Below are 22,089 nucleotides of genomic sequence, written 5' to 3' on the forward strand. Positions count from 1 at the left end.
CACGGTTTTGCCTTCAAGGGGAACAGCAGCGCAATCAGTCGACTGGTTGACATCACCAGCAATAGATGGGACGACAGGGAGGTGCTCAAATAATAAAAGAAGAGGTATTGTCGGCAGAATGGGCCCTGCACCCTAGGCGCCACAAGGACACTCGGGACGACCAAGAGCCAGCGCTGAAGGGCGAACGTTAGGAGATACACGCTGTCGCAAATTGCAACAAATCTCATGTACAGACAGGTCGTTGAGTTCCGATGGTGTGGTTGGGACATCAGTAGCCAAGAAAATATATTACCTATCACACCGATGAGAATGATTACAGGTGGAAAATACACGTCCACAATGTAAAGAATTGCATTCAAGATGGCTATCCGAGAGTCAACTGCATACACGTCAAAATCTGTTGCGGCCTCCGTTTCCTTTGCAGAACCGAAACCAACAGTTAATTCTGAATACATTATAGTAGCCAGAACCTGCCAGGACCGCGTAAAGGTTATAACCGCTTGTGCCCACCTTTAGTGGTTGTAAAATTTATCTAAAAGCCATTGAGTAAAAACTAGACTTGTAAAATTATATACATGTGCTTGCCAAACCAAACGAGAGCTGAACAGTATACAAGAATACGATGAAATGATAATGTCATTCGCTTCTCCCAAAGACTTCTCAAGGACTAATTTTGATTCCTTAACCGAAGTTGTTGGAAGAGAGAACAATTTTTAAGAAATGACGCCGTGTCTTCCGTACATGTATGCCAGTTCCATCATTCCGTCAATTTATAATAAAGCGATGAAAGTTAGATATCCGGCAAGCAACATTTGAAAATGCAAATATTAGATAACGGCATGATGCACATGTATTCCAAATTAATGAGATTTTTTTATTCTTGAAATACTGGCCATGTAAAAAAAAAACCCACTCTCTTTGAATAAAGAAGCAAAAACACAATCGTGCTCCGCACTGCAATTCTATGCTGAAGTGTAAACCGATATTTTCCTTGCAACACTGAAGTGTGCTTTCAACAACTTAGCTTATCATATTTCGTGCTTAGATGGGAATTTGAAACGATAGAGAAACTTTTTATCAGCCATTCGATCGGATCATCTTATACTGGTTTTCGCCATTCAATTTTAGTTCGCAGCCCTTCTTGCTTCTTAGCCAAATACATGTACTACATGTACATGCCATACATGTACAGTGCATCGTCCAGGCAAACTGTCAGCAGGCCCGAGTATTAAACAAAAAGTAGCATTTCCTGTAGATTTATATCGAATGACTAACACAACGCAAAAAATTACAAAATTGACCAAAAGTTTATTTCAACAATTCCTTGCATTGTACATTTAAATTTTAAAAGGGGACATGGCCAAAAAAGTAACATTGAAACTGGAGTTATGTCACGTCATAATCAAACGCTAGATCAGTATTTTTCCGTGTTCCAGTTAACCCATCTTTTTCAATACATAAAGCTTTTATCAATCGCAATCTGACGGTAACAACATGAAAGAAATCGATTTTAAAACTTACAATTTCATTGCATAGTAACAACCAAGCATAGGCCCAGTAAATATTTGATATCTGTCAAGTTTTTAAAAGGCACATGTTCCTATCTCCAACTGATAACCAAAGGTCATAACGAGAAAGTTTTTTTCTCTTTACCAACATTCGGTTCCAAGGTTAATTTTTGACCGCTTGTAAGCCAGACTGTGTTAAATCCACTGTCTTGAGAAGACTGAATGACACTGGTGATGAATGAGCTTTAGTCCATTCGTATAAATGAGAATGCTGAACCTCTCTTACAATCCTGTTTGGATTTGAGGCAAGGATCAATAAAAACCAAGCTTCAAAGAAATCCAACCTGTAATTCGCCCTCCTGAGCCTCAAACGATGAGGACAAATCATTACGAATGGACTAGAGTATCAGATATAGGATATTATTAAGTACACTATACATATCTGGTGACCAACCCGTTCCAAAAAGAAACACATCCTGTAGAATGTCGGCGACCACATTTTCTCTCTCTCTGACAAAGCACTTTTTATCAAAATGCAGCCGGCAGTATAATGCATGCTATAACGCCAATCAAATGCATAATGAATACTGCTGAGCCCTGGTGAAATTTACACCAAATAGAAGAGTTAATGGTGAAGTTCATACAATATTAAAAACACGAACGATATGTTTATTCTCTGATTCTGATATGGCACGAATTGAAACTTGGATTGAAACTCCGTAGCAGCAATTCTCTGAAAGCAGTTGGTTTATCTACATTGTCTATATATTATCTCATGTTACGCGGGCATTTACTTGGCATTTAGTGCCGCACACTAACACAATTTAGCATACAGGTCAGATTTCGAATCCTGAATCTCAGGCATCAAACTAAAAGGCGTCTTTCCATCATCAATCATAAGCCATTGGCCTATTGGCTATTTCTTCAATCAGTAAACTGCGTGGTCAGTCACTGACAAAAATCGTAGTCCGATCAAGCTATTGGGCGCCAATCAGCTCAGGTCAGTTCATACTCGGTTATATCCGGCGCAGCTTGATCAACGCGTACATATATCCGCGATCGACCTGTGAAGAGAGGCTATAAAACGGAAATATAAAATGACGAGTTTTGCGAGCAAGAATCGCACATTCTTCGCATAGATAATCATTCCAAAAATGCATTGCTGGCGGTTATTATGCATTTGTAGAACCAATTTCTTTTTTTCTGCCGAACACCTTCAGTTGATGACCTCCCATGCATGATGAGAAGAGCAAACTCCATCCCGTGACGGACAATGAAATCACATACCATCTACCAAACCAGTAGACTTCACTCCGGCGAATACGAAGAGTAGACGGACCAATATACGATGTTAAAAAGTAGAAATGACAGAGGAAACCCGTATCTCGATGACTTGTCGATGCTTGACGAGAGGTTTCTATTCCCAGGCCCAACAGGACAATCTATCAATCGAAAGAAGGACCGATAGCACGTTTCCTGGAAGAAAAATTTAAACTGATCAGAAATATGGCAATGATTGGCAATTTTGACAATCTGCAGGATTGGTATAACTTGGTAATTCTGAACTACGAATAGGCCTAACCTTCAATTTCGGGTCTTGGTCCCTAAGGCTGTTAGGGTAGGTTTCGACTGAATGCGATTCCGAGAACGAATTGCCTTACTGCACCCAGAGTTAAACCGAACCAAACTTTTGCTTCGGGATTCCGCATGCGCTGTGCGATTCAGGCAAAATTGCAATCAGTTGAGACATACCCTTAGAGAAGACTTGTAATTGTTCACATACGCATGCATAGTTTTTTTTATAAATCGACGCGAAATACCCTTTACAAGCGTTCTCATCAACTTACCATAGTACTTGGCTTCTCAGCAGCTTTATCCCCTTTATTTGCATTCGAATTAGGTTTCATCGTGTTCTTCTCCACTCCTTGACGCTCATCTATTTCTTTGGCATCATCAGAATCCAACGGGTCAGTGGCAGGTTCCGCAGGGGGTTCCGCAAGAGTCGCCAACCGCCGGGCAATCCGCTTGGAAATCTGCCTGGATAATACATTGACCAAGGCGTACTCTATGAGGGCGCTGAACACGAATAACATGCACGTGGCCATCCATACATCTATGGCTTTAGGATACGACACCTGAAAGGAGTTATTTTATCATGATAGGAGATGATCAAAAGAAAAGCTTCTTTTGTTGACAGAAAGCTTCCTATGGCAATTTCGCCATGAAATTCTCAAGGACCTCCCTTACCAGTACAAACATATTAAGTGGAGCGGTCCTCGCCATGTGAATACTAAAATGTTGACTGTACCAGTATCGACCAACGCCTGCTTATCTTCAAACAACAGATGCTGTCACCTTCCTAGACTTTAAACCTCAGGCAAGAAGAAGCAATTTGACTAGGAGCATGGCTGGATTTCGTCTAAAATCTAAGATGGCCGCATCAACTCAAAATGGCCGCATAATACCTTACATTTTCCTCGTGTTTGACTGATACCTATATGAAGGTCCAATGATTTACAACTGTAAACATATTCTTTTCAAATTATGTTTACCTTCGGGATGGACGCCCTTGAACCGGACAGTTGTGTGGTCATAGTGAGCACAGTGGTAACACCTAGCGAGATTCTCGCGGGAACAGCATCGGGATGGATCCAGAATGATACCCATGATAAAATGACAATGAGCACGGAAGGAATGTAAGTCTGCAGCAGGAAAAACCCGAACTTTCTTGCCAATTTGAACGTTGATCTAAGGCAGGAGAAGTTCCCTGTAATGATGAAAATATAAAATGTAACATGTATTTTTTATAGTTATTCGGATTTTAGTACAACGTACTACGCTACCTTATATATTGCAGTAAATATCTGATGAAGAGCATTTGATGCACTTAGAGTGATGTCACATTTATGACAACCAATCAGAATTCCGTAATGCTTTCTAGCCGAATTTGCAATTGACTGTTTAAAGATGTCCCGGTAAATGGACATCACCGTACCAGTAGTATACCTTCTCTCGCAATTCTCTGTTAGCTCAATATCATCGTCGAGCTCGAACTGGGGCAGCTCTAGATCAGGATTAAGCTCGACCGCTTTTTCAGCTTTCCATTTGAACACGATGTCAGTATCATCATAACCAACTGAAAAATATAAGAAACGTGTCTTGAATTACTTAAATGAAATTATTATATTTATCATCAGCCCCGCGAATCCTTAATAAAGTCTATCTCCATATTTCATTTCACGCCGCATATCAAGCAGAGATGCTTCCTTCGCGGGCAGCGCAGCGGCTAACAAAGATCTTATAAATAGCGTGATTTGCAGCGTTACTAACACGTATTTGGAGATAAATCAAAAACATGTCCATGTAGCTTCATTGATTTCTTTATCATGTAACTGGTCGCCGGTCCAGAAAGTGGCGTGATGGAGCAGTTCCGTCTGCGAAAGCAAAGTCTTTATCATGTTCAAGCAATTCTAAAATCATCGAGATAATTTTTGCCCAGTGTAACATTTTGATATTTTCCGCATCTTTTACCCATGGTCCGCGCTGTTACATACATTGTAGCCTCAGATTCCTATATAAAAATATACCGCAGAAAAACGTGTAAAAAAGTATCAATCTATTATAAAACAAACATCTTTACAATAAGAAGATACAACAAATTTCCTTTGCAAACATTGGCAATTGAAAGGCAACATCGAACGCTACCAGGGGTAAGGCTATACCAACTTAGTTGTTATGCATGAAATGTACCAACCTATATGATATATAAGAGGCTGGTTTCTGAAGGGCACTCCATAATAGCATGCCTCTTCGAATATTCTTGTCTTTCTGTGGAGTGTTAGAAAGAATGTGGCCGCACATGGAATGCATGAGTTGGGGCACGAAGCATTTATCATCATCCTGAGATTCAGTTTTTTTCACCCGTACGTCATATATGGAGAGGATGAGTATATTGAAAACCCTTGGTACGAGGGGGATTTTTCATGGACCAGCTTCACCTCATTAAACTATTCCAGGGCAGTAGCTATACTGGGTGCCGGAAATATCCCTCAAATGTTACCAAAAATGTTTTTATCATGTGGTTCTGAGCAACTGACTCGCACAAAAGTGGCTACTCCTGTTGATACTACAACTTCACCACTCTGTTTTGCCCTCTCTCAAGCCATTGGGTAGACTACCTACTTGTTATGCATGAATGTGCCAACCGACGAGAGGCTGGCTTTCATCAAATCATCACGAACGTGCTACAGTATCTTGTACTGCTGAGTGTTGACAATGTTCATGACAGAATTATGTTGTTCAAATACTTTACAGTTAAAGCACGTTGTCGGCACCAAGGCTCGGTAAGTTCGCAGATATCGATCCCACAAAGTGAACTCCAAGTGGCAAAAATCTACATGCTATTAGATAATTAATGACACTCTCTAGAAACCACTCACGTAGTTGTTTCCAGATTTAAATCTGCACTCTGCCGAAAACGATCCGGTGATGTATGGATCGCTTTTGACTCTGCACTATCAGGAAAGAAGCAAGTTCTTAACAAAATGCCTCTTAATGAGAGACTGGCGCTTCAGAACATTTTGTGTCAGTGCTCACTTCTTGAAGTACAGAAGTCATACCGAACTGAAGGTATTGATTGTCTCACCAAATGCTGCGAGGGTGGAGCTAAAATGTAGGCCAAAGCCGGGGTTTTAGGAAAATAACAGCTCCAGCCTTTCGGTGTTTGGCGAGACAACCAACCTCCAGTTCAGTATCAATTCCTCAAACCATGCAGGGTCAACTGCCCCTCCTAATCTTTGGGAAAGTTGTACGCAAGAAACGATAACCTTCATGTACTAAAGTTCATCGTATAATCAAGTACACGTATACTCTAATCTTTGATGTGATCGACAGAGACGGCGGAAAAAAATAGATTTATGATCCCATGCACCCCTTTCAGGCGTCATCATGCACTGTCTTCTTGACCACATGCATGCACCTCGACGTTTGTACTCACAAGATTCTATATCCATATTGCACCTCTGGCGGTCATGTGGGAAATTGTTAAGGGCCATATGACATGAGAGAAGCAGTGTTAACCTGCAATCAAAAGATATAGTTGGAGCCCGTTGTCTCTTGGCGTTAGTCGATACCTTAAGCGAGGAGAACACACTGAATGGTGACGATGAGACAAGAAATGAGTAAAGGTTTTCCCCGATATTCCACGCTTTTGAGCTGGATCCGGTCCAAAACTGCCCTGCTGGTGATTTTCTTGTCGGGTACCCGAAGACAAAGCTGAATCGAAGATTGTTCCTTGAATTAGTGTATAGTTGAGCCACAAAAACAAAACCTATATAAAACAGAAGAAGATGCAGTGTTAGTTCAAGATTTTCCTTTTCAAATTCGAATAATTGCATTTCCTTCGATTAACATTGATATTTTGCTTATCATTTCCGAAATCCGGTCGTTCGTATTTTTAAGCCAAGTATGTATACCTGGGGGACGTGTGTGATATTAACTTACTTGCTTGGAATATCGGCCAAAACCCTCGGAAAACACTGACCATGAAATACACTGAAGGTCTGAGGAAAAAGTTAAGAAGTGTGATTAGAGTAGAAGCTGCATGCATTAGAGAAACCATCCATCCGAGTGTTACTCACATGACTCTATCTCCATCCGACACTTCTGCTTGTCCATGGGAAAATTAGTGAGAATCATTGGACATGATAGAACAAGCGTCAGCCTGCAAGCAGAGAACGTTTAAGTCAAATGGCCAGGGCCATTTTGCTTACCTGGGAGAGGGAACCTCGACCTATGGTCCTTTGCATTTCACCCCTGCATGTCTATCATGACTATATACGCATCACAACTGGTACCATTTTTAAAAAGGGGGAGCACCTTTAACTAAACAAATGATGGACAGAACTCTGAAAAGGTCATACGTGCGAGGGTTTCTTGATTTTTCCTTCACAACTCAACTGATCACGTTTAGTATAACCAGAACCAGATCAAAAACGGAACCAAAATTCCATTAGAAGCAACTTACAAGCGGACTGTTACCCCAGCATGCTAACTATGGCGTGGTCAAAAACGATCAATTAGAAGGACAAGCGACGAATGAACGTATGCGGGTTTCGATAAAGCTACCGCCCGTTTCGAAAAAAGTGTATTGGGGAAGAGCCTTCTCGTTCACAAGGTAACAACCAAAGCTTATTCCGCACAACTTGAACTTGATGACAAATTCTTTGATGAGCCTATCATGGCCATCGCAAAAAGGCTTTGTTTTGAAGCAAACACCAGCTTTTAATTCACTGATTACGAAAAAATAAATGGTATATTGTACACTGAATGGAAGGAAATGCCGCATGTTTCGTCGGTTTTAATTTATCGTCTTTGCTATGGTTAAAGAATGGGCGCATTTGCACAGCAGATGAAACTAAACAAACAGAACGATGGACTATTTACAGGACAAGGGAGTGAGTAACGGCTTAGCTTCTATCTACAGTGACCGAGATTTCATCTCTTCGTACTACGTTTGCCCCAACCTACGATATCCCTCCGCGCGTGAGAAGCATACATCGAACATTAGTCAACGACTCTGCATCTTTTATGAAAGAATCCCAAAGGTATTTCACTTGGCGTCAAATCTACATCATCATTATGGTTTTACTCGTACTACCATGGTACTACAGGAATGCCAGAAAACTGATAATGGGACGTCCTTCACCTGGTAATGGCGTTCCCGGGTCCCGATATCCCCTTATAATCTGGGCTTCATTAAAATATCGTCTGCCTCATTTCAATTTCGTTGAATTAAACATCATGGTGGATCAAGTTATTCGATGTTGTTTAATTTCAATGAAGAGCGTGATGACTCTCGCTGGCATGTATTTACGTCTGGTCAGGTTGAGGTGAAGTTATCCTACATGTATGCTAACACACTTTAAACCCAGCATCATCATGACGTGCTTAACTTCTGTCGAATTTTGATTACTTTGACTTTCGATTTAACAGACGTATGGTGGTTTCTTCATGTTCTCAATCAGTGTGCATTGGTAAATCAACTAATCGAAGTGTTTCTTTAATCATAAGCGACATAGGCTGCTGAATGCATAATAATTTTTAGACTTTCAGACTTTATGGGGACATTGGAACCTAACCCTTCTGGGCTGATCTCATATGACCCGTTACCCATTTTTATATTTTATTAAGAGACCTCCTAGTACCACAGAAAGAAACACCCACCTGTTACTAAACATAACATTGCCCGTGCTGTATATTCGAATGAGTTTATTTGGCACTGTTATATCGTGACCTCTCGCCATCTTCTCGTTGGAGAAAAAACTGTCCGGAATCCATATTTTATCCAACATTTTGGCGGGTAAAGCGAGCGTCTTGTTGTCACCGTTGATTCCGGTATGTTTGAGTCTGGGGTCATTCCAGCTTTGCCGGAAGAAAATATCAACACTGTAGTCCTGGAAATAAGTAGGTCAATGTTTGAGGACACTTTCGAGTAGTAGCCTTAATGATACATGTTCTGGCGAAAGTAAAGAAAATCTCATTTTAGAATTGAGTATGAGATATTGCACACGGCGCTGCTTGAGATTTACTGAGACGATGATTTACTTCTCTCAAGCTTTTCTTTCGTGGATGAATTAGTTTGAGGGAATAAAAATCTTCAAAAGACTGAATAAATCATTTTATTTATGAAAACCATGAGCGACAGTAACTTGCATGTGAGATATTCAGAAAAAGCCTCCATACAGTTTTTCTAATTACGTATACATACATGTACAGGTATATTTGACAAAGCATCGATCTTACCATTGCAATCTCATCAAGCTCACCAAAGCTTGCGACGTAAAAATCACATATCACAACTATGGGACGACCTGAAATGAAAAAAAATACTACAATAATGTCATAAAGAATCAGAGGTGTTTTTATTTTCGTGGTTGATCAAACATAACCCTTGCTGAATTGATGACGGGCCGAATACTTGACAGCGCAGAGTCAACATACACAAGACATACCACACTGCAGCATCGTCATTCTGTTTAACAAGTTCGGAGCGAGTGGCAATGCGCCCCTGTACGTGGCACCACGGATCTGTTGTGCTATAGATCAGTTGATCCAATTACTATTGAGCACGTCCTTGCAAGATGGCCAAGAGTGGCAAACTTGGTCCGAGGGAACTTGCCTGCTCCAAGGCCATATGCAGCTCATATGAAGAGGTAACACGACTCCGAAGGACAGTATTCAAATATGAGTGACTGTGTAGAGAAAGGCAAGAAGACTCAGAAGAATGAGGAGATTGAGAACGAGAAGGAGGGGAAGAGAAGGAGAAGGAGAGGAAGAAGAATACACAGCAGATGAAAAAGCAGATATTTGACTTACCATCTAGGTTTGGTCTAAGCCGACTGTCGTATCGGGACTCATTAATTAGTTGGTTCAGTAGTTTAGACTGTTGGCGGGAATACCTGAAAGAGAGGAAATCAAAGAAAATGTCACAACACCTTGCTAGTTCGACACTTCGATTCGAAACAGACACAATTTTAAGGAAAGTACCTGGGGCTTCTATCATCATTCCCTTTTCTCAGTATTCTGTCCTGTTTTTTAGATGCCGTTGTGAAAATTCAGGAAATTATCGAGGCTGGGATAAGCAATGATATTCACCGCCCAACAAACTATCCATGAATAATAAAAGTGTTGATTTAATCAATAAACCTGTGGAATTTGATAACCTTTAGTCGCGCCTGGGACGTAATGCGAGGTAACTCGGGTAAATCAATTATAAAAGAGTGATGCTTGAATTTCGACCAACATCGTCAATCATTGGCTTGTTCAGCTGACGGGAAAACTCATTACAATGATCCACAGGGGAGTTTCTGCAATTATTATATTGATGAAGAACCGACCAACGTTCATGCATTCTGTATAGTCATCAATGGGGACGAGAGTCCCATGATACAGACTACATCGATAGTCAGCACTGGACAATTTAATAGGAAGTTGATGTGTCCTGATTAGCATAGGCCTATACATTTGTATGTAAATGGGCAAATCATAAATGAATGTGTCAGGGCGCTTCATTTGGCTTCGAAAATGGCTTTATCGTGCACAGGCGGCTTTCATGATAAAAAGTCATAGTTTATACTCATGACTTATCCACTGAAACAATTACCCTAACGTACATTATTTACATGCACTCGAAGAATATCAATAAATCTCAGTACTTTTGCTTCCCCAAAGACACAGGTAAATGCATATTTTGCTTTGCAAACACAAGTGGATCATCAGTAACTTTTATCAGGCGCTCTTTTTTCCCTCCATCTTATCAGAAGCACTAGATAAACCCTCCTGCAACACAATGGCATGTTGAAAAAAATTTTGCCGCCCGGATTGCTTTGCATTTTTCTCCCTAACTATCTTACGTGCGTACGACGATACCACTGCTATTTTGTACTGATAATTTGCGCCAAGCACAGCAAATTCCTTCGACTTGGCGGAATCAACAGACACTGCATTACTTGAACTGATTTGGAGCTGATCCAAACTTCATCCACACAACGCATCTCTCCGGCTATAATCAAGAGGTTCTTCCATGCAGTCCAGAATCATGTTGCCATGAAATTGCAATACTTTCCTCTTCTACATGTATTATTCTTTATGTACACACGAGATTTGTCTTCTGAGATGGAGTGCATCATTATTTCCGAGCATGCTTTGTCCAATCAGAAACAATGTTCTCTTGGTAAACAGGCCAATTTTTCAGCAATTCACTGGAGCTGAACCCAATCTAGTAGAACACAAAATACTCTTTCCTGGTCTGAATTTGGACGTTACATTGAGGGTTATTGATCCTGCTAAGTGAATTTCCGGCTTTCTGGCAATGTGTACTCCCGATTGCTTCTCAATTGTCATCAGTAGAGAGCAAGATATTCATCTCATTGCGTGGAGTTCGCCATTAAACGATCCGCGAAATGACAGATGTCACGAATCTGGCTGTGATGGGCTGGAAGTCACGGAAAGATTTACGATCGGAAACGTCGACAGCATACTCTGAACTCATTCTGCTGCTGAGAGCACAAGAAAACCCAAAGTGAGCCGAGAAGCGCTCTATGAATTTAGTCTTATTATACACGAAGTGTCTCTACCACCCGACGCCTTGAAATCATAACCTTACCCGCGCTGGTCGGATGGATAACATTCTCAGGCGATATTCATAGAGCAGTGTCTACCGCTGAGACATTAATGTTCCCAAGGAATTCCCGATAGACATACGCCGTACACCAGCGCTGTTTTGGGACAAGGATAAATTTGTACCCGGACGAAGTAGAGACATCATCGGCTGTTTTGCAATAATCAACACTGCCATTTGCTCGAACTAATGAAATTCTTGGATAAGTTGAACCCATACTTTTCTATGGAGACAGTGTTGTGAACGATCAGTCGGAGATCATGGTGGTTGTATGCTATTAAAACCGATTTGAATGTGAGTGCGCGGTTGTCATTTGAAAAGACAGTTTTAGTCTTTTTGAAATTTCCGACACATGGAGAGACAGGTTTTTTTGCTGGGTTTGGTTCAATAAATGAATTGTCATTCGTCGTCAAGTATTCCAGGTAAGACCCAGGAGTTCACATTAGAGCTGTCTCCCTTGTTTTACATCCCTGGTGCCGCCACGGAATTTACAAATAAAAGTACATTGTCGGCGCCGTAATGATAATCGGCATCGTCTGTATCAACGTTCCCCTAATCGTCGTTGTCGGCGCATACATCATCCAACGACTGCCGTTATGAAACCGATTACGCATGAAAGATTATGCTTTCCCACATGACAATTTTCGTATTCTACCAATAACTATCTATTTCTTCGCATGATTCAACACAAAAAAGCGAGAAAATTGATTGTCGGAACATTCTAAATTGACTGAGCGGAGCATGGGTTACACCGCGCGGGTGACGAATCGTTTGGGATATGGATTTTGAAAAGACAGCATGATTAAATTTGGTAATTTTTCAAAGAATCGAAAATTACGTTTTTTACTTATTTGAAATAAATGTATAGCCAAAAACAATTTGCTTTTTAAAAAAAAAGTCCTCCCACTTCAGTCGTGCAACTTTGCTCATGCTGACTACATGCATATTCTGCCCAAGTACATGTACTATTTATTTTATTTCATTTAATATAAGTTTATTGAGCACCAATATACAAGAGTACCGAACATAAACAATAAAAATACAAACAAACGAAGGAACACAATGATGGCACTCACTAGGGACACCCAGAGGGATCATAGAACCATAATAGGGGTCCCCTTAAAAAAATCATTGGTTTCTATAAGCTAATTGTATTGTACGCGCCGCTCACCGATCCAAAGGTTGACCGCGCTCAACGTTGCTTAACTTCCGCTCTGGGGCCAACGCGCCAACACTGGGCCATAAAGGAATTCCCTGTATACCAGCGTTGGTTTTCCTATCACATATGCTTTTCTGTACTTTACCCCTCGCATAGGACTGTACACTACAGATCTTATATAAACTTTAGATATTCTTCTTCATTATTGATATTTGTAGATAATACTTTCATACATTCTTGAGACCGAACGTATGACCTACTACCTCATGATATATAGGCTTCATTTAGAATTTCAGCCGGCTCCAGGAGAACACTGAGTGATGTGGAACGCGACTTTATGCACTCGCTGTGCACCGTGTAACCGAATACAATGTCGGCAGGCCGAAAAAGCTTAATAATTGCAACTAACCACCTGGTCGGAATAAATCTCTGAAGTCATGAAGTACAGTAACGTAAACCGAATAATAAACAGTGAAATCTAGACAAATAGCAATACATAAATATACGTATCCATTACCTCCTTTGCTCAACCAGCATGGAGAATCAACACCATATGCCGTAGTTCGGCTCGATTCGAGCCAGTTACGATTCCACAAAATGACATTAATGGAATAAAAATTCTTTTAACTTACATATCAGTTTCCTGCTCAACCTCGCCTCCTGTTTGGACTGCCCAGAATCCGATGATCCCAAGGATAATACCCGTACGGAAAACAGCGTAATCCATTTTTGATTGCATAGGAATTAGATCAACCAGCTACAACGATGTATACCATACTACACCCAGCAGACTGTGTTCAGTGTTTCTGGGCGACCTGAAATGAAATGAGAACAGGAAAAGTGAGCAATTATAGAGGAAAACATCAGGTTATCGGTTGTTTTTCATCTATAATTCACCGTACCTTTTATCAAGGAATTTGTTGCCGGGAAGAAATGCCGGGACGGACATTCTTTGGTGCCCGCGGCGACCGTCGTATTTAGTGAGAAAACAGAAAGGTTGTTGGGGCTTCAATTATTTTTCGGGAATGAGAGGGCAAGCAGGGCACAGGCTGAATGAATGGAGGCACTCTATTCAGCCAGCTACTGCTTCTTTTAAATCTTGATGTCCTTGATGCGCTTACCAGGGTACCTCAGCCTAGGTCACTCACTGAACTCTCTTCAGAAACATTCACCCTTAAATGCGAAAGGAAGGTTACTTCTTCTAGGTAGCAATTAACCTGTTGTCAGAAAGAGCGATGCTGTCAATGTTCCGTCAACATAAAAAGCCAGAAAAATTTTTTGGAAGAGAACCTGGGAGGCTTTTGCACTGTGTTAACGTCAACAAATTGATGGATCTGCAATTAGTCAAATATGACCAAAGTGTCATTTTCCTCCAAGAATAATTTCACACCACTTGGTGATGATAATAACAAACTGCATAGATAAAGCGTTTCAAAAAAAAAAATCTGACAAGACGAGTTACATTTGTGTATTATACTGCAAAGGTATTCACGTAAGCGAGGTCATATACCAATGCCTGAATCCGAAACATGTAATTGATTTTATATCATATCATGAAATATTGAATTATCCGCGTTGGTGCTGAAAAGTCATCGAAGCTTAGCGAAACGCCCGCAGATTCTATGGCAACGCTTCACTATGGTTGGCGACGTGACCAAATAGCGAAACATTTTTGATAGAACAAATTTACGTTGTGACCCGGTATACTAGAATATTATGATGGCATGTAATGTAGTCTGAACTGCTACATCCTTAGATACAGGTTTTTGATACTTTCACCATGCTCGTTGTACGAAATGTGGCAGTGATATAGCCTGCTAGGAACCGAAAGCGCCGCATCTAAAAGGGAACCTACCTGTAGCTACTAAAGAATGAACTATTTACACTGATGATCTTACAGGTGTTTTTACCATCCAATTCTTTCTGGTTCACCTTTCGTAGGGACCCAGATCTATATCAGACTCAGGTACATGTATTTTATCTTTAGTTTCATCTCAGCACCCATAACTGTTTCATGTTAGTGGTATCCAACTACGGGTAAGAGTGAAACGTGTGACATTAGTCATTATAATACTGATATAGCCTTTTAGAACACCAAAGCTAAAGACCCAAACTTTCAAAGCATTGGAGGACCCCCTTTCTTACCTGACAGTCATTTTCTGACAGTTATTTTCTACGGAGGCCTGTTAGACTCATGACCAACTGAGGCGAATCAGAATCGGGCCTGTGAGTCTACCCTTGCATTGTGTTCGAAGTCAAGTGACAATGTCTCTAAAAACGACACCAAATGAGGAATTAAGCATACACAAGACCATACCCTTTCCTTTCCCCCACAACAAGTGAATGGAATTTGATCAAAATGATATCGACCAGAGAAATCAACAGCAATTACATGTACAGTGAGATCTCAATGTAATTTTTGGTCCATTGATAAAGGTTTAGAAATGTTTGTGATCACACAATAACAATATTCCGAGTTAATTAAGTTAGGCTACAGAATCATTTGGAAGATAAATGAGCAAATACATGCAACTGTTCATATCAAAAAAGGATTTGATTGGATGGATTTCTAATTAATCTTTTTCCTATAAATATTTGATTCGTTTTATTGGATGTGTAGCAGCTCTAAGTTACTTTCGACTGCATGTAAATCGTGATAGCGCGTGACACGTCTCTGGAAGAAATGAATTATGAGGTTGTGGTGTGGCATGCTTCCGCACAGTGTACATTGCGTGTAGTGATGTTTAATTCCGTACATTTTATGCGCTTGAAATTACGTTGCGATTACAAAATGAGATGATTAAATACATTTTGATGGCGTTGTTTTTTGTCATCCTAATGATACCCGCCGGTCTATCAATTAATTTCAAGCAACATAGCTAAGCTAAAACGGTTTAATCAGAACGAGACCGCAAAGTACATGCAAGAATAAAAACTGTTCCCCTAAAAATTCGATATGCCAAACGAAAATAGGCTCACATGGTTATATTAAAGCAAAATTAAAACACATAGTGTTAAAGGATGAAATTAGGCCTAACTCTACCGTCACATCCATTGTTTTTTGGAGTGGATGGATATGGAGAAGCGAGCCGTTTGCCGAGAACGGCCGAGCGGAAGACTTCGGGAAAGTTGCTTGACGATTTAAAGGCGGTGAACATCAATCTATAATGTCTCCCCTTCTCCTTTGAAGGATGGATGATAATACGCACAACGACGGTCGATCGGCATGGACAGTTGGTACAAATATTGTTTTTTCTCTCCATTTTATGGGTTAATCATTGATGGTACATTCTAAATGGTGATTCCACGGCGTATAGGTCATAGCAATAACACATTACTTCAAAGCAATGTGTTTTTGGTCAGAGTAATAATGCACAAAATTGAATATGTATTTTCGACCATTAAATGGGTTGTTGATATAACCATGCGGACCTAGATACCTAATCGATAATCCGTCATAAAACGAATAAAAACTACACGTACAAAACATGTGGCACTCTAAAATTTTTGATATGCTGAACAAAAAAAAGGAAGTTAAACTGCCTAATCATGTGATGCGACTGACATCTCCATAATTTCGATTTATTGCGCTTTTATCACCCAACGGAAATTCACATGATTGAACCAATTGCCATTAATGTCACCGCAAACGATCTAACTGAAACAAATTATGAATTATGAAAATTACGCTAACTTCGCTGCATCTTTTATAACCCCATCAGTAAACATCGTTAGTATCCTCATAATACCCATCCTGAACCTCATGGTCTTGTTTTCCCTTCAAACGTAGCCCGAGTTTTTAATCTTTGATAAGATGCAAAAACCTTGGAGGTCGCTATGGATACTATAGCTAAACTGTAGTAAAACTCAACGGTTGCCGTTGGCCTTGGTGAGAATTTGGAGCATATACATGAAGTTATCATATGTATACATAGTGTCCCAGAAAATTTGTGGCGTCATGCTATCATTATATCACCAGTGAAATTAGTGGCGTAACGCATGCAATCAGTATATCGGTGAAATTTCCACCAACGTATTAATGGCGTTCAGTATATATCAGTGAGATTTGCATTGACCGACGTATTGTGGCGTCGTGCAATCACTAAAGTCTCAGTGATATCTTTCTAGCGAATTAGTGGAGTTTTGTACATTACTTGGTATCTCGGTACCCCCTCCCCTTGAGATTCCAAGATGCCATGGCTTCTCATTCTAGACGATTACATGAGCAATAGCTGACCTCTATCAAGTGGGAACCGCAATTTACTTGATTTATCTATATCAGTTGTTGCGATATGGCGGAACATTGTGATTTTTCACCATCGGCAACAATAGCAAGATACAAATCAAGAAGAAATGAGACTTTCTACGGCAAACAGTTGATTACGAAAGCTTGTCATGGCGATTCATCCATTCATCAGTAGGATGTAGAATCATCTTTCTTTCTCGACCGGCAAACTCTCTGAATTCTAAGAACGATGTCGTCCTTGAGGCGATTCATCCATGGCGATTCATCCATTCATCAGTAGGATGTAGAATCATCTTTCTTTCTCGACCGGCAAACTCTCTGAATTCTAAGAACGATGTCGTCCTTGAGGACAAGCAAAGTCATCTTTCAATATAACATAATGGTGTAACAGTTAATGAGCATCGATTTCTTCGTAATGGTCTTCAAGACATCGTTGCATTTCCTCTATATTCCCTTTTGTCTCTTAAACTTTAGGACACATACGTCTCGCAAAGGTCACGTTGACTTGCTGTTCCTCAACTAAACTCATTTAAAATCCGATAATTTATACAATTAAGGTTGTGAATTAATAATTAAAACGATACACAGCGCCTTGTAACTAGATTAAAATCGAACTGGGATTGCGTCGTCTCCAACAATTTGATTATTAAATATAGGATCAATGCTAAAGGTTTCTTTATATTTTTGTACTAGGGAAACAATGAAACCTTTTGTTGGCGCAAGGGCAATCGTCGGCGAGGGAAATGCGGTCCGAATAATTCATCTCGCAATTTCATGACTGGTGATATCATAAAAAGTACCTCTGCATGGTGTGACTGTCATGGTCGTTTCAGGAATCGGCAGAAAAACGAAGAATGTTGTTGAGAATCCTACCTGCTTTTGCTTACTTTCATTTTAGCCTAAATGATGAGGCCTTGCACGAAGGAAAATGATTTCTCATGACATGCTTCAGTGTTTCTTTTGGTGTCATGTGTATATAAGCAAAAAGAAGACAGAAACAGATGCACTGACTACAGCATTCCGACAGCAATCTCCTGAGACTTCCTAGAGCAACATAAAAGCGATTGCCAGCAGCAAGTGCATTATACCATACATGTGCCAACATTTAATACCAATAACAAGCAAACTCGGTAAAAATGCATTTCATGCATTTAGCGGTTTATTTGCGGTAAATGATGAAAACACGCTTGAAAATGTAAACTATCGTATACTTCCTTGCTACGTTCTCAGTTAAAACTGATACGATATTCAGAGGAATGTGTTTGTATTCTGATCTTGGTATGCTGTATGGGCAACTGGGAGTAATAAGCTAAAGATGAGGCCGTGAGAGCATTGTCATAAAAGGAAGTGGTGACAGAATGATTGCTTTGTTGCGCCATCGCCATGATTACTATCATATATACATGTGTATATAGGAGGACCTTTATGGCCATTATTATCAACGAGGGGGCTGTATTCTGGCTCCAAATCAACGAACATGCGGTGACAACACGAAAGAAACCTGTTTCGCTGCGCAGCATCACGCCAATGGTCGGGGATGGACTTTATTATCTGTGCGAGGCAACACAGTAGATGGGAACTTTTTGTCGAAAACAATGTCTTTGTCCGTCGTGACTGTGCGCTAACGAGGACAATTTTGAAATTACTCCTTCTCGCTACAGTAGCCATGTGAAACCGAAATCAACCACACTTGAAAACGTCTCCGGAGATCAATACATGACCATATATAACACAGCTCTATTGTCCAGTAGCGCCAACAGAGAGCTGCTGGTCGTTTAAATCATGTGGTATATTGGGCCGATGTCTAAAACCACAAATAAAGCATTCATCATCATTACCATAAAAAGTTGGATGGAACGGAATGCTATCGCAATGGTAACAAGATTAAAAGACGGCAACAAGGGACTATACTTCCTACAATGTCAACTAGAGTTTGAATCCAATTTGAATCCCAAAGTCGGTTTGTTTTGGACTCCATTTGTCGGTGTTGAACAGTATACATGTGCATCATCGGATAATGGGGAAGAGTGGCCTTTTTCGCAAAATCGTATGAAACTGAGCTGCGATTGTTTTCGAAGTCTCACGCCAGTAACATACGGGTGATTTGATTAATAGAAATCAAAAAAGAGCCCATATAGCACCTTCCATTTGTCAACCGATTGGACCAGTGTAGAATCTAAATGTCCCCCAAAAAAGTGTCCGTCCATATTGAATTCTGATGGTTTATGGCATATGGTTCCAGAGAGACCATGGCCAGACTGCAGTCAATAGCTCAGATATTAAAGCGCGTATAGAATCATTTGTCGTCTGCAATACAACAAATTGGTCTTCATCATCTGTAACAGCAGTCGTACGGAAGGATCTAACTGATTATAGTATGGAGATTTTTCCATGAACCACAATAGATTAGTTCACCATAAATCTCATCCAGAGCTCAAAAGATAATTGGATTTTTTACATATTCATTGATCACATGTTAAGCGAGAGAATAATTTGTTTCTCTAGATAATGCAACAGAAAGATTTCGAGCAGCGCATGTGACTCCATATGTCTCCATCGCGGAACGGAAAATGAGGATAACGTGTATGATGATTGTTCAGCGCAGCCACTCGTCGAAGATGGCGGCGAAGGTGGCCATTTTTGAATTGGCCTCTGACGAATAACTGGACAATATCATCATTATGTGCAGTACACTTAACAGTAGATGGATTTTGCGTTAACAGGAATTGGTATGTAAACAATCCGCTACAAAAACATATGTTTCATAGTTGGTCCTGAAAAGCCAATTACATGTAATTGAAAAAAGTGTACTGTATACTTGAAATGATATGAGAATGGGTTATTAGGTGCTAGACAAAGCCTTACACAGCATGCATGGATCGATTTCTGGGGTACACATCTCAATAATGTTGCAGCTGCCGGTAATAGTACACAGCACCCGTAAAATCATGAGATCCCAAGGCAAATATCAACAGATGCTTGGTGATCGCGAATGCCGAGCTCTCTGGATTAGAGAGGTGACGCAGTGGCAGTTGGTGTTAAAATCTAGTCCGTATTACATTTGTTTCTTATCATACTCCGTCTTGGAGAGTAGAAACAGTAAGAAACGGAATCATTCAGAAGCATTACACTAGCCCACTCAGTCTCTTTGTTCCTCATCAGTCTATAGAGCTCGTCATGTGTATGCTTTCGACTGATGTGATTCCTGGCCTGTCAGTGGGAAACTGTGGAGCGGAAATTAGCAGTTATACAAAATCCAGCCGTATAGACAGATTCGGGGTGCCGGCTATGTTCGGCTCCGGAAAGCCGCAAATGTAATGTGCACACGAGTTTCTCATCAGCTCTTACAGTAGGATATATAACAACAAGTGGCATCCGTTCATGTTAACAGGTTGCGAATGCAATCGCCTCGCCACAAGATTTACTCAGCATGCCTGTCAAGAGTACTAATCAAATTAGTTCTCTGACTATACCATGGCTGACATAGTTTTAGCCGGGATTTCCCCAGTGGAGTCTCAGAAAATGGCTACGTTCTGCACTTCCAACCTGAAGGTATAGGAAGCGATCATCGGGGAGTTGGCAGAAAAATGACGGGATGGTCCGCACAATCTCTTCTTACTGCACCCGTACACCATCCTGACAATATCAGGCCATTTTTTACGAGATACACACTTCCTCAAGGACAAAGGAAGGCACTAGATAACTGTATTTTCTAACTCAGGGAAGGCTCCCTTCTACATGTAATCAAACTTATATATCATAAATTATCCAGATTTAAGTAAGGTTTTTCAACACTTTTTTTCAGCCACCCATGCAGGCAAAACTTAGTTTCGCTCAACCTAAAATGCATTTTTAGTAACATTTTGATATTTGCTCCGCCATCTCAAAAAATGATTATGAACAAATTTGCATAACAGTTTGCATTAGCAAAGCAAATTATTGAAACGTTCTGATAGTATTTGTTCAATGTCATCAATGTCAACAATCCGATTCCGGATGTTGCGCTTGTTCTCGATGTCAATAGAAGTAAACAAAGAAAGGTCATTGCATGAGTACCAAGTCAATAGCCAACAATGGCAACATCAGTTGCAGAGTTTGAGGGAAACAAGAGCGGATATTGAATGATTTTCTCAGCTGGAATTGTCTGTTTCGCGTTGGGCACATGCTGCAAGTCATGCCGCTCGTGTTTGAGGTAGTCGAAAAGATGTACCCTCTCTATTCTTCTGGTCCATTTTTTGTGATCAGTCCATATTTCTGAGATGTTTGTCATTCATGACGTCGTGAGCGACTTGATCTGGTCTGGTTTGGTACCAAGTACATGTTCATGTTCGGCCCTTATGAAACACAATGAAACTCAATATCGTTCGAAGTCAATAAACCATTCTTTCCATAGCCAGAACATCTCATCCTTTTCATTGGCCATATCATCGATACCTAGTGAGCTATTAAAGATTTTCTTACAAAAAAAAGTTCATTCATTCATTCATCATTCATTCATTAATGCATTCATTCATCAATTCATCCCCGTCCAGTGGTCTTCAATATACTTCGCTCCATATTTGTAACTGTTACAAAATGATATGTGGTGAAGAGACCAGCTACTTTTATGATACCACGCTTAAGTAAAAAAAAAACCATTACCACGTGCTGATATATATAGTTTAACTTTGCGCAGATGACAGCAGTACGTAAGGCCACTTACCTTGCAAGGTAAAGACGAACTATCCTATGTTCATTTCCTTTATTCTCATTCCATTACTGGAGAACTATAATCAACGGTGACTCTCACTATAAAATTTTCACGTCTTACGCGCCCGGGTATTCCAAGCTTTCTGGCTTCTGTACGCGCTGGAGTCTGCCTTAACATGTATCTGTTCATAGCAACTGATCGAAGCTTCGGCGGGATACGCTATATAGGACCATGGCAAAAACTGGTGGTTGTCGCGAGAACTGAATTGTGGTTGAGAATGGTAACTTGCGCCAGGGGCAAACTAGC

At 40.4% G+C, this 22,089-nt stretch overlaps 1 protein-coding gene across 2 annotated transcripts; it reads right to left on the bottom strand.

Moving 5' to 3' along the window:
- Positions 1-1,306: 1,306 nt before the first annotated feature.
- LOC135493427 (glycine receptor subunit alphaZ1-like) lies at positions 1,307-21,961 on the bottom strand. 2 transcript variants are annotated; one of them, XM_064780770.1, is made up of 10 exons: positions 21,796-21,961; positions 13,480-13,662; positions 9,885-9,967; positions 9,312-9,379; positions 8,733-8,962; positions 6,505-6,587; positions 4,504-4,644; positions 4,061-4,275; positions 3,356-3,643; positions 1,307-2,984 (listed from the first exon to the last, which is right to left on the bottom strand). In XM_064780770.1, exons 2-10 carry the CDS (start codon positions 13,584-13,586, stop codon positions 2,817-2,819), a joined length of 1,383 nt encoding a protein of 460 aa, XP_064636840.1. In that variant the 5' UTR covers positions 13,587-13,662; positions 21,796-21,961; the 3' UTR covers positions 1,307-2,816. The 2 variants fall into 2 exon arrangements, with proteins under 2 accessions (XP_064636840.1, XP_064636839.1); XM_064780769.1 differs by lacking the exon at positions 6,505-6,587 and adding an exon at positions 7,148-7,230.
- Positions 21,962-22,089: the final 128 nt, after the last annotated feature.

The sequence above is a fragment of the Lineus longissimus genome, chromosome 9, assembly GCF_910592395.1.
Source record: "Lineus longissimus chromosome 9, tnLinLong1.2, whole genome shotgun sequence".
Taxonomy (NCBI): domain Eukaryota; kingdom Metazoa; phylum Nemertea; class Pilidiophora; order Heteronemertea; family Lineidae; genus Lineus; species Lineus longissimus.